This window comes from Python bivittatus, unplaced genomic scaffold, assembly GCF_059951505.1.
Source record: "Python bivittatus isolate LINGU-HERP-01145 unplaced genomic scaffold, Pbiv_v1 ctg000780_np1212, whole genome shotgun sequence".
Classification (NCBI taxonomy): Eukaryota; Metazoa; Chordata; class Lepidosauria; order Squamata; family Pythonidae; genus Python; species Python bivittatus.
In genome coordinates this window covers 2,481,511-2,495,035 of record NW_028277108.1, presented here as the reverse complement: position 1 = coordinate 2,495,035, position 13,525 = coordinate 2,481,511, and the positions used below count along the sequence as shown (strand labels likewise).

At 40.0% G+C, this 13,525-nt stretch overlaps 1 protein-coding gene across 3 annotated transcripts in view; it reads left to right on the top strand.

Annotated features, from left to right (window-relative positions):
• Window positions 1–7,007: 7,007 nt before the first annotated feature.
• LOC103060909 (protein FRA10AC1 homolog) overlaps window positions 7,008–13,525 on the top strand; it is a 38,537-nt gene continuing 32,019 nt past the window's right edge. For all 3 annotated transcript variants that reach the window (XR_015793563.1, XM_088129015.1, XM_088129014.1), the window contains exons 1-2: window positions 7,008–7,165; window positions 10,387–10,463. Coding sequence is in view for 2 of the 3 variants with exons in the window: in XM_088129015.1 (XP_087985141.1) it covers window positions 7,133–7,165; window positions 10,387–10,463 (110 nt within the window). In the remaining variant the exon portion in view is untranslated. The remainder of the gene's footprint in view (window positions 7,166–10,386; window positions 10,464–13,525) is intronic.

The following is a 13,525-nucleotide window of genomic DNA, read 5'->3' as shown; positions in this document are numbered from 1 at the left end:
TATTCAATATTCTGAATATTTTCAGATGAAGTTCTGTTGCTCAGTTGCCTTTCATGAAATATTGTGGATTCAGAAATCATGCTTTCCCATTTCCTTATGTCTTCCTATTTTTTCTTCCTAGAGAAGATCTGTTAAGGAGGAAAAGACTTAATAGCTGTACAACTGTTGGCTTTAAAGCACCCTTATTTTCTTTCTCCATCAATTGTATTGTTCATAAAGAGCTATTGGGCCTCTACCAATCATTTGAAATGGTGCTTCATTTGGGATTGAGATACTCTTGAAAACAAGAAGTAATCACAGCTCCTTACAGGCCTGGTACAGCTTGGAGGCCCTCTTGATTTCTTTTGTGCATGCTTGCTATGTGAGCAAAGCACTTTGCTGAATAATATGTGCATCTCTATAAGGTGTATATTGGTATGCTTGCATTAATGATAGTGTAATTTCCCATTTAGTATAAATTAAACCCTAATATAGCTGTTTATCTGGCAGTAGGTCTTGGCTGGGATTTCTAGCTATTAAAATTGCAACATCCATTCTGCAAATAATTATCTTGCTGAACAAAACTGAGATGCTCATAATCTCACATTTTCTACTAGTGTCCTGCCAGGAGTAACAAAACAGATTCCAAGATTCAATCAGGCAACCAACATGCTGGAGACAAGATGCAGCTGATGTAATTGATTAACAGCTCTGGTTATATAAAGCAGTAGCACTGAGATATCATGGAGGAAAAGAGAGAAATAGAAACCCTGATTCTCTTTTTGGTTGCTGGGAATCCCAAACAGGAATGGGAAAGCTCTGGTTTTTTGTTTTTACTCAAATCTGCAGAACTTGGCCCATGGAGATGTTCAAAGAAAAATCCATCTGTTTCTCTCTTTTAATACACTCAAGCTTTCTTAACCCTCTGGAGCAGTGTTTCTCAACCTTGGCAACTTGAAGATGTGTAGATTTCAACTCCCAGAATTCTGGGAGTTGAAATCCACACAACTTCAAGTTGCCAAGGTTGAGAAACACTGCTCTGGAGTATAAGAAGCCACCCTTACCTTTGGGAGGTTCTCACCACCAGCTTAGATCTTTAGATATGTGATGGTATCAGTGCAGGAAAGGAGACAGGATGCAGCTATCCTATAAAAATTTGGCTTTCCCAATACATAAAAAGCTATCAAGCACAGAAAATACATGGAGTCTATACAGCTTTTCCAACAATACCACCGTCCTGACTCTCCTTGAGATGTCAGTAGTCTTTGGCAATACTGTTTTCCTATTCCACTATATCTGATCAAGCTGAAGTAACAATAATATGAACCTTCTAGGTCCAAATACAGACAATAACTGAAAACTATTCCAAAGATAAGGAGTTTGGAACAATAGTTCTTATAACTAAGAAACAGTAGTTGAGGCTCTTACTTTAATACTGTTTGGTGATGGAGATGGAGGCAAAGGCAGAGGCAGAGATAGTGATAGACATACAGAAAGATAATCACAGACATAGATATACATATAGATCAGTGTTTCTCAACCTTAGCATCTTTAAGAGGTGTGGACTTCAACTCCCAGAATTCCCCAGCTAGCATGCTGGCTGGGGACTTCTGGGAGTTGAAGTCCATACTTCTTAAAGTTGCCCAGGTTGAGAAACACTGATATAGAAACACCAGCTTGCTAAGTAGTTATGGACACACATAGTTCTGTATACGTAGTCCTGAAATGCCAGTACAAGCAAAGAAGGTATATATTTCCCATCGTTGTTGTAGATTTTTTCCCCCTGTTTTTATTGTTTGCTATCCTGTATCCCCCTAGTGTTGTTTTGGCAAATGAGGCAGCTAATAAATAAATATGACAAACCTCAGGAGTAAAATTAAAAATAAATAAAATAAATAAAATAAAAGTAAAAACACTTGGCAGAAAAATCTGCAAATGAGACTATTTGAATCTGGTGAAGTAAGAGGATAGTATGGGTTATTTACACAGAGACTGTATAATCCAACAAGATCATGCAGGTTGTCTAGCTGCTGTTTTTTCCCCCATTTATAACTGGATCCTGTTTGTAAGTTACAGCAGCAGTGTTGGGGGACAGCAGTAAAATTATGGTTGTATAGCACCACACTCTTGATAGCTGAAGAGGAATATAAAGATTACTGAAGAATATCAAGCTTCTTTCTTTCTTTCTTTCTTTCTTTCTTTCTTTCTTTCTTTCTTTCTTTCTTTCTTTCTTTCTTTCTTTCTTCCTTCCTTCCTTCCTTCCTTCCTTCCTTCCTTCCTTCCTTCCTTCCTTCCAAGAAATAGAAATCTGTTTTGACATCTGGCAAATTTCAAATTTAGTAACATTAAATTCATTGCCTTGTCAGCTACCACATGTTTGTCATAAGCCTCATTAAATCTTGATAGCCCCAGCTCAGTTCCTGGCCATCAGTTGGAATAGCTGTATGAGGTTCAATTATTTCCAAACGTTTAATCCCATGTGATACTTTCTTTTACAACATTGAGATTTGATTTTTTTAAAAAAAGCCTCCTTATCTTCCATAAAAATGAGATGAAGAATATTATTATGGCAGAAATATTTGGTGAAGGACAAAGACCAAATTGAAGTTACAGTGGTCTACAGAAAAAACATGCCTGGGTCAACTGGCTTATCATGTTTCTACAAACCAACAGGGATTTGACAGAAACATCAGCATTTTAGGATTCAGACTCCACTTTTGCAAAAATCATAAGTTTCTAGTAAACATAGGTATTCACAGTATGACTTTAGGAAGGTCCTCTACCACTAGATCAACCAGATCATCCTAAAATTGTCATGAACTTGTGAGCTTCTCTTGACAAAACAATTCATCTTCAGGCTATATGCAAGGTCTTAGTTGGTTTCACAAGTTTTACTCTATCAGGTAATCGGCTTTCTTCTAACGAATATTGAGCAAGTTGTCATATTTTGCTCATTTAAAATTCAAATGCCATCAGCAGAGGTCAGAGCAGAAATATACTGAGGTGTTTTTATTAGGAACAAAACATTGGCCTCTAAACAGGGACTCTGTTGATTGAATAACTAGGGCTCAACTAAAATTAATCTTATGATGCTAATTTGTCTATTATTTTTTTTATTTCTATCACACACAGAGCCTGTCAGCACCTATTAGTGTTATAATCAAATTTGAACCATAGTTTATATATTTTTAAAGAGAAAAATTCTTCTAGCATGCTTGGGTACAACCCAAGATCTTTTCATTAAGCAGAGGGTAAATTTACTGAAGTATTTTGTATGAGTTATCCTGAACAAGTATTATAAGATAGTTAGCCATTGGTTTAGTGCACATATAGTACTAAGCTAACATTCTTTGGTTTGGGCTTAAGCTATGCGCCTACTTGCACATAACCAGAGCCTAGTAATTCCTTGGCAATTTCCTCTTTTGTACCCCCAACTTTGCTTTTTTCTTGTCACCGGCATGTGAGACAGGCCCTACTCCAGGTGTCTCCGTCAAAGGAGCTGAGGTGGATCTTTATAAGCGAAAGACCTTTTCTGTTTCCCATTTGTGGAACTGCCTTCCCGGAGAGACTCAACTGGCATCCATATTAATATCTTTTTCATGCCAGTGAAGATCATTCTATTTTCTGAGGCTTTTAAATTGGCTTTTAATTGTAGACAGTAATCCTAATTCAAAGTCCTCTCCCCCAAGCACTGCAGTCAGGAATTTAGGTTTGTTTGTGATCCTGTTTTTCCCCAGTTTATTCCATTTGTGTTTTGATAGAATGGGGACAAAATTGCCTAGAGATTATTATTGCTATTGTTTTTTAAATTTATATGCTGCCTGACTCCCAGTGACTCTGGGCGGCTTACAATCATTAAAACATTTAAAAACAACAAAGAATAGGGAAAACCCCACAAAAACAGCACAAGACAGAAGAAGGACAATAGCAAACAAAATCTTGATGTCTGAGTTGTGGTATCAGTTCCACCCCATTCTCCATGATTGTTGACTGGTGATATGCTGAAGAGGAAGGACAGCAAACCAGAGGTTTCAATCTATCACTTTGCCTATTATGTATAGCATGTGCATAATCAGGACAACACTATTTGGCAATGAGTTATAGTAGATGCAACTGAGTCAGGATTGAGACTGGAAAGGAGGACAGCTTTATGCAGCTTGGAATCACTTTACAAAGATCAGAATTGTGCAAGCCATGATATTCTCTGTGATATTCTATGGAAGCAAATGTTGGATTTTGAAGAAGCAGGAATGGAACAGTACTGATGCTTCTGAACTTTGATGTTGGAGAGGACTCCTGAGAATACCGTGGACAGCCAAAAAACCCAAATCAATGGATCATCGAACAAATCAACCCAGAGTTCTCACTTGAGGCACAAATGACCAGCCTCAAATTGTCCTACTTTGGGCACATTATGCAAAGGCCCAGCTCTCTGAAAAAGGTTCTAATGCTGGGAAAAGTGGAAGGAAAGAGAAGAAGAGGACAACCAGCAGCAAGGTGGATGGACTCAGTTACAGTGGCAATGTTGAAAGACCAGGTTAGGGACAGATCATCATGGAGAAAATCCATCTGTTGCTAAGAGCTGAAAATGACTTGATGGCACATAATCAATTTATCTATCTATCAATCAACCACTTTACAACAGAGTTTCTCTAAATTGGGATCAATCAATACAATCTTGATATTTATCCAGAATCTTACATATTTATCTGTTTTCCCCTGGAGATCCTTTTTAAATTGCTGTGTTTTGAGCAGGTATTTTGAGCAGGTCTATATTTTTTAATCTGTTCTTGCCACTGTATGTTTTATATGTGATTACTGTATTTAAAGTCGAAAAGGAATTTTACATTCTCCTTTCCTTTTTTTAAAAAAATATTATTTATACCTTCTGAAAGTTATCTGTCTCCAAGGGAGGGGAAGGGTGATTTCCCTAGCCATACTACAGACCTAGAAGGTCGTACTGTAGAATTGATTTCATTTTTATCATCCTGGAATTTGTCAGTAAAGCCTTAGGCCAGTATTGTCCAAACTTGGCCACTTTAAGATGAGTGGACTTCAACTCCCAGAATACCTGGGATTACCATGGCTGGCTGGGGTATTCTGGGAGTTGAAGTCCACTCATCTTAAAGTGGCCAAGTTTGGACAACACTGCCTTAGGCTGTGGGGTTCCTAGCGCTGTCACATGCCAGGGTTAAGGGAGGATGACACCAGGTAAAGGTATCCCCTTGTATGGCACTTTTATTTCCCAAGTTTCAATAAAATGCCAATAAGAAGACTTGAGATGAGACTTCTGATGAATAGCAGATGTATTTTGATCAAGACACAGCTGGGTGACCCCAATCAACACATTAACAAGAGATGTTGATGGAACCACACCTCACAAAACAAACATCAGAGGCTTTATAGACATTTAAATCTGTAATCAGATAGTACATCCCCTCATACCCATACAAGGGATTTTTGGGACGGTCTGAGCAACTGAAAGGTGGTTCTTAGGAAGGTAAACTTAAATGTAACTTTTTCTTCTGGTTACCAAGGGAATGGCATACCAGATTTTTCTTATCTTTCTCTAGAATGCAGGGCCCCACAACTGTTGCAAAAAGCTTGGTACAACAAACAGCTTGTACTCGGCTAATTGCTTATTCGAAAACAATCGGGCATTCAGCAAAGAGATAAGGGGGGAAGAAACCAGTGCTCTTTACAAAACAAAAGCAAGTTAACCCTTTAGAAATAAAATAGAGTGCACTGTTACAGGTATGGTTATACATTATGTGAAGCATATATATATATATATAAAATTGTGTATATATAGAGAATATAAAATTTTGTATCAAAATAATGCCCTTCACCCTGAAGATGGCTGGTGGTAGCAATAAAACCAAGCAGCTACCCTAAAGCCAGGAAGGTGGGGCAGTGTGTATAAAAGACACAAGGCTTCTGGGACAGCAGGGTTAAGACTACTGTACCCATCTTTCACCTTACAGCCTGCTGCCACCACCTGTTCTCTTTTTTTGGCTTGGCTAGGAGGAAAGTTCTGCAAAACTCCAAACCTACCTCATTATTCTGAATTCTTAATTGATGCTAATGCTTATATTACATTTCCCTTTTTTTCCTTATTGATTAATCATTGGTGATTGAAACCAATATAAATAAAGCTCATGTAACTGACTGCTTCCTTAACCGATTGTGTATTTGTGTCTCTACATGAGTGTTCAAGATGTGTGCTGAAAATGATGCAGTTTGTCCTGTTATTGGAGCTTTAGGACTCAGACATCGTGGGTGGAATTTTTATACCAGGAATGGGGGACTTGTCGTTCTACACACAGTTCTGCATTAGCCCTGACTGTGTTTGCTGAGATATGAGAAATTGTAGAGACCAGCAACATCTGGAGAGGCATCTTTCTTGTCCTTAGTCCCACATTGCCAGCTATGCTACATGTAAACAATGATACAAACTCATCAGAAATTCACCGCCTATTTATTATTTTAGTACGTTTGATTTGTATTTTGCTTTTCCATGCACCTGGATACTCTAGAAGTCCACACTTGCTCTGGTTTGTGTTCAAGATCGCTACTCTTGCCAGAAGCCAGCACTAAAACGGGGGGAACAGCCTGTCTTTTGATTTACAGCCCAACCCATTCCAAGGGCGGGGTTCCATTCGAGGGCTAAAAACAACAAAACTAATTAGCGTCCATCACTGAGTGAAATTTATATTCTCCCCCCCCCCCCACTTTTTTTTCCTCGAGCTCCGGACCAAACCCAATCAGGAAGTCATCCACATTTTATGGATCTGGATCCCTTTCTCCAAAAATTAGGGATAGCAAGAAATCGACCATTAGGCTCGGTTTCCGGGGAATGCAAAAGAGGGGCTCTGCAGTGCTCGGCGGGGGTTTCCCCTCTTCCCATTTCCCCGGATTAAGGGAGCACAAGAGGGTCCGCTCGCCTCCTCCCCCAGTGCAGGGAGCGCGGGCTGGAGAATCAGGGAGGGAGGCGGCCACTTCGCCGCCCGGCTCCTTTCGTTTCCGCCGCAGTTTCCGATGGGGCCGTTCTTGCTGCGGACGCTGCCGCGGAGGAGCGTCTGGGCGTACCGAGACTTCCTCTCAAGTCGCGAACGAGGCCGCCCCGGGGAGGACGGACCGGCTTGGAGGTCCCATGGAGCCCCCCGAGACGAAGCTGCCCAGGGCTGTAAGTAGCGGCCCTCCGCTCCGGAGGGAGAGAGCCGCAGGGGCGGCGCTGCGTTCGGCTGCTCCGGCAGGGAAGAGCCCTCGGGCGCCCGGGCTGGATGCGTTTGCGATCGAATTGAAAAAATTGGGTTATAGGCTCGATGGTGAATTGCCCTGACGGCCCAGGCGACATCGGTGTTTGCATTTCTTGCATCTGAAGGCTGAGTGTGAGAGCTTTACCCCCACAACGTTACTCGCGCTGTTAAAACAGTATATCATAATTTACTGTAACGTCTGCAAAGGCAAGGGGTAGAAATGCATGTGTTGTGACGTCACAGTCGTTCGTTCGAATGGAGCTTAGCGGATGACAGCGAGTCAGCCTCTGCTTCTCATCAATAATCTATCCGCCGAGGGAATTGTGAATAAACTCATGTAATCACATAAGTGCGTTTGATTTTACAAGGGCTCGGCATCTTAGGCCAGCATAGTGTCATTCTATCTTGCTAGGCCTAGAGGTGGACCAAAACTATTTAAAGACAATGCGTTTAAACTTTGCAAGTGACATAGCCCTTATCTCTACCGATTACAGCTCACCTCTCAAAAAGGTTTATGAAGTGCATTCATCTGAACACAATTATGCTGCACGTAACATTTATTTATTTATTTAATCAAATTTATACAGCCACCCATCTCCATATATGACTCTGGCCAGCTCACAAACAGTTAAAAACAATATAAAAACAACAAAAACAATACAACCGTGTAAAACAATAGAAACAATATGAACCATAAAACCATATCACAGAATTCAAAATGTACACCCGAGGTGAACACATCCATCCATAACAGTCAATTCAGCCACTACACAGGCTCTACCCTATTTGAACTTCTTTTCTGTTGTTTATTTTATGCTAAAGTAAGCAGATAAAGCCTCATCATGTGCAGGGAATCTCCCAACTGCTTGCTTCCCAAAATACACCTTCCACATAGGGAGCAAATCTCAGAAAGCAAGTAACTAGGGTAAATGTTAAGCCTTGCCTGAATGGGATAATTGCAGTCTGGATCATACTAATGATACGAAAATTGTGGAGCTTTTTCCTAAAAAATCCGTCTCAAAGCTTTGTGCTAAAAGTGAAAAGAGAGGTGTGCTTGTCTGGGAACATTGGGGACACAATTTGCATAATTTTAACACATTCAATCAAACACAGGACTCAAGTGATATGAACTTATTATTATGGTTGGTTGCACAGTCAGCCAGATGATGACAATGATGATTGTTTATACAGTTTTTCCTCCCAAAGAGTCCTGCCCCATATATTATTTTACTTTTAATTTTTGATTTTGTTTTTTTATTTCAATTTTTAAAATAGAGTCAGTAGATTGCCCTCTATCAAAAGTGGTTTTATGCCAGTTATAATTTTTACAGTCACTTTAACTATAAGGAACTATTTTCTCTGGCTGTGTATTTATAACCACTATAGCAGATAAGAAGTAACTTGTATGCATAATTTGAAAGGCTGAGGAAACTGGCCATTTTGGTGCATCTTTGCAGTATGTTACATGCATGGTGATATAACTCATTAGAGATTGTTTATGGCTAGTAAATTTGTACTTCGCATCATAAATCTATCCCAACATCATAAATGTTGCAGATAAAATGTCACATTAGTAGTTCAATATTGTTGGTTGAAAACCTGTTCTAAAGTAAATTGCAAGAGGAACATTTTTTTATCAGAGAAATAAATTGTTACTTCAGAGTCAGAAAACAATCACAGCAGAATGGCTCTTCCATGTTCTTCTTTAGCTGGCAAGCTTCCAAAAGCTCTGCTGGAAACTGGTTACTGATTCCATTTACTCTGATATCACCCTTGTATTCTAAGCACTTTAGGGCAGAATAACTATCATGCCTTTTTGTACTACCAGTCACAAATGTCAGTGGTTAGAAATGCCACTTTCATCCATAAATCTGGATAGATGGTTGCGAAAAATTCTATACTTGTTACCATTGTTTGAGGAATGTATGGCATTTTTGAAATCACTTTTGAAACTTAAATCACAAAAAATGACATTGGTAGAAGGAAGAAGGTTCCTTTTCTCATAAACAAAACTGAAGTTGGATGCTAAAGTATTTGTAAGAAAAGGATATTATGCAATCCTTAAAAACATTTTTACATCCATCCTATTTAATACATTCCATATTTTCATGCTGAATTTTTTTCCCCTTGTGAACTTAAATCAGGGTCACATGCCTCACTAAGGAAGATCTATGGTTGCTTGGGTGAAAGAGAAAATTGGAAATAGATTGTAGAATCCTGCCCTTTGGTGCCTTGCTGTCTGGTGTATAGCATGGAATTGTCTTTTTTATACTTTCCTAAATAAGGCTAAAGGAGAACATTGTCTATTCTACTTTTTATTTCGAGGTTTTTGTTGAACAAGCATAGGTCAGTCACACAACAGTTAGAGCCTTGAGCAAAGACCTGAAAAAGTCAAGGGTGGACTTCTGAAATTGTTCCCAGTACACAGGATACATTTGAGCATGCAGTTTGTCATGGGCAAAATTATGAGTGATTATCGGCTCTTTGTAGGTAGCTAAGGCTAGGTGCCTTCAGAGATGTTTCACATCTTGTTTTGAATGGGAGGCTACATTGTAGAAATCTGCCGTAATTGCAGCAGCCCCACACTTTCTTTTCTACCCATCTGCTCTGGACAAGATAAGGAGGGAGGGGGAGAAACAAGTGATTCTCTGCTAGTCTACTCCAGTGTTTCTCAACCTTGGCAACTTTAAGATGGGTGGACTTCAACTCCCATGCTGGCTGGGGAATTCTGGGAGTTGAGTTCCACCCATCTTGAAGTTGCCAAGGTTGAGAAGCCCTGATCTTCTCTATAATCCCTCCTCTCATTTTGTTCTAAAGGGATACAATCTCCCTGAGAATGGAGATGGATATGCAGAGATACATAGCCCTGCTGCTGTAACATTCTCCGCTGTTTTGCATATTGAAGTTTATGATTGCAGATAGTGGATTTGGCATATCCAAGAAGAGGGATATAGAGAAATCTGCTGATGTTCCTCATTGCTCAGACTAAGTCTTTGTTTATGAAGCCAGTAGTCAATCTTTTTGTCATTTCATTTTGTTTTAGCAAAATATGTTTCTGGTTATTTCAGTTTGGAAATTGCCTTTTGAAGCCAGTGTCTTGTAATCCATAAATTTACCAGAATCCATGTTGTGCATTTTTAATCCCCAGATCCTTGGCCATGGAGACTATGACTCTGATTTTAGTGATGATGAAACAGGAGAGAAATCTCGCCAGCAAAAAAATAGGTAACATATTGCTCTCGTAGCATTATAAGCTGTATGTGTGCAAATGGCAGACTTTTCTTTTTTTTTCTTAAGCTTGAGCAGAGTATCTTGCCTCAAAGAAACAATGGTAAAAGGTACTATTGCATCCATTTAGTGGCTGTTTGCCATCTTACTCCTTGTAGTTCTGAGCTTCTGCTCTGAAGACACAGAACACCACTAAAGGCTGGCTAGCCCTCCTGTGCTACATCAAGTTACTGAACAAGAAATCAGAGGAGTCAAGGCCAGATGGCCACAGGAAGTTGAGGGAAAGGACCCTACTGGAAGGAAAGGAAGTGTTACTGCTGTTTGTTACTTCTTACCAACCTGTCTTTATGGGAGATGATTGATTACATGTCATCAAGTCACTTTCAACTCCTAGTGACCACATGGATACATTTTCTCCATGAATGGGAAATGAAGTGTAATGCAATCCTATGCTCATTTATTGGGAGTAAGGTTATAAATATGTACATTTATTTATGCTGATTTTTTAATTAAAGTATTACCAGTATTGAATGTGGCATTCAAGAGCATTATCTTGGTTGCTTAGAAAACAGAGGGGAGACATATAAAAATGGTGAAATGTGAAAATAGGAAAAAAAGAGAGATCTACAGTGGGGCAAAAAAGTATTTAGTCAGCCACCAATTGTGCAGGCACCACTTAAAAAGATGAGAGAGGCCTGTAATTTTCATCATAGGTATACCTCAACTATGAGAGACAAAATGGGGGAAAAAATCCAGAAAATCACATTGTCTGATTTTTAAAGAATTTATTTGCAAATCATGGTGGAAAATAAGTATTTGGTCAATATCAAAAGTTCATCTCAATACTTTGTTATATATCCTTTGTTGGCAATGACAGAGGTCAAACGTTTTCTGTAAGTCTTCACAAGGTTTTCACACACTGTTGCTGGTATTTTGGCCCATTCCTCCATGCAGATCTCCTCTAGAGCAGTGATGTTTTGGGGCTGTCGCTGGGCAACACGGACTTTCAACTCCCTCCAAAGGTTTTCCATGGGGTTGAGATCTGGAGACTGGCCAGGCCACTCCAGGACCTTGAAATGCTTCTTACGAAGCCACTCCTTTGTTGCCCGGGTGGTGTGTTTGGGATCATTGTCATGCTGAAAGACCCAGCCACGTTTCATCTTCAATGCCCTTGCTGATGGAAGGAGGTGTTCACTCAAAATCTCACGATACATGGCCCCATTCATTCTTTCCTTTACACGGATCAGTCGTCCTGGTCCCTTTGCAGAAAAACAGCCCCAAAGCATGATGTTTCCACCCCCATGCTTCACAGTGGGTATGGTGTTCTTTGGATGCAACTCAGCATTCTCTCTCCTCCAAACACAACAAGTTGAGTTTAGACCAAAACGTTCTACTTTGGTTTCATCTGACCATATGACATTCTCCCAATCCTCTTCTGGATCATCCAAATGCTCTCTAGCAAACTTCAGACGGGCCCGGACATGTACTGGCTTAAGCAGGGGATCATGTCTGGCACTGCAGGATTTGAGTCCCTGGCGGCATAGTGTGTTACTGATGGTAGCCTTTTTACTTTGGTCCCAGCTCTCTGCAGGTCATTCACTAGGTCCCCCCGTGTGGTTCTGGGATTTTTGCTCACCGTTCTTGTGATTTTGACCCCACAGGGTGAGATCTTGTGTGGAGCCCCAGATCGAGGGAGATTATCAGTGGTCTTGTATGTCTTCCATTTTCTAATTATTGCTCCCACAGTTGATTTCTTCACACCAAGCTGCTTGCCTATTGCAGATTCAGTCTTCCCAGCCTGGTGCAGGTCTACAATTTTGTTTCTAGTGTCCTTCAGCAGCTCTTTGGTCTTGGCCATAGTGGAGTTTGAAGTGTGACTGTTTGAGGTTGTGGACAGGTGTCTTTTATACTGATAACAAGGTCAAACAGGTACCATTACTACAGGTAACGAGTGGAGGACAGAGGAGCCTCTTAAAGAAGTAGTTACAGGTCTGGGAGAGCCAGACATCTTGCTTGTTTGTAGGTGACCAAATACTTATTTTCCACCATGATTTGCAAATAAATTCTTTAAAAATCAGACAATGTGATTTTCTGGATTTTTTTTCTCCTTTTGTCTCTCATAGTTGAGGTATACCTATGATGAAAATTACAGGCCTCTCTCATCTTTTTAAGTGGGAGAACTTGCACAATTGGTGGCTGACTAAATACTTTTTTGCCCCACTGTAAACCAGCTCCTCCTGAATAAATATAATCTTTTCATTATGAACAACTTTTTAAAGATGTCAGTGGAATTTCAGTTGCCCTGAGGGGTAAGAAACATCCATTAGAGCTACGGGTACTTTAGATTCAGAGACACAAGAGCAGAAACATACACTTCTGCAGTTCTTTAAAGTAGCTAGTTGGTTTAAAGAGTTGCAGATAAGTACTACATTCTTACTCCTGTACACTCTGAAATGCTTGTTCTGCCTCTTAAGTGCTACATAGCACTTAAACCTATTGGAATGATTCCTATGGGGATCTGAACATAGTGCCAAATATTTCAAGCAGTCTTCCCAACCTAATTCCCTCCATTTGTTAAGCTGCAGTTCTCATGGTCCTCAGTCAGTACATGAAATAAATAAGCTTGCTGTAATCTAGAGGTTAGTATCTAGAAGTCCTAGGATCAGATCTGGCCATTTGAAGAACACCAATTGGCCTCTTGCTAATCAAGAAGGAAAAAAGTGTATTTTAAAGAAAGAAGTAGCCATTACAGTGGGATTTTCTTAAACTCGCTAGTGTATTTGAGTCTTAATTCTGCTTGATTGATTATTGTGTACCCATTGCTGCTGCAATTGAGTTTATCCACTTTGCTTAGTATTATCTTCTTCTCTTTCCTTCCACCTTTCCCAGCATTAGAGCCTTCTCCAGAGAGCTAGGTCTTTGCATAATGGTTTGAAATATGATAATTTGAGTCTGGTCATTTGTGTCTCATGTGGGAACTCTGGGTTGATGTGTTCAATGATCCATTTGTTTGTTGTCTTGGCTGTCCATGGTATTCTCAGGCATCTTCTCCAGCACCA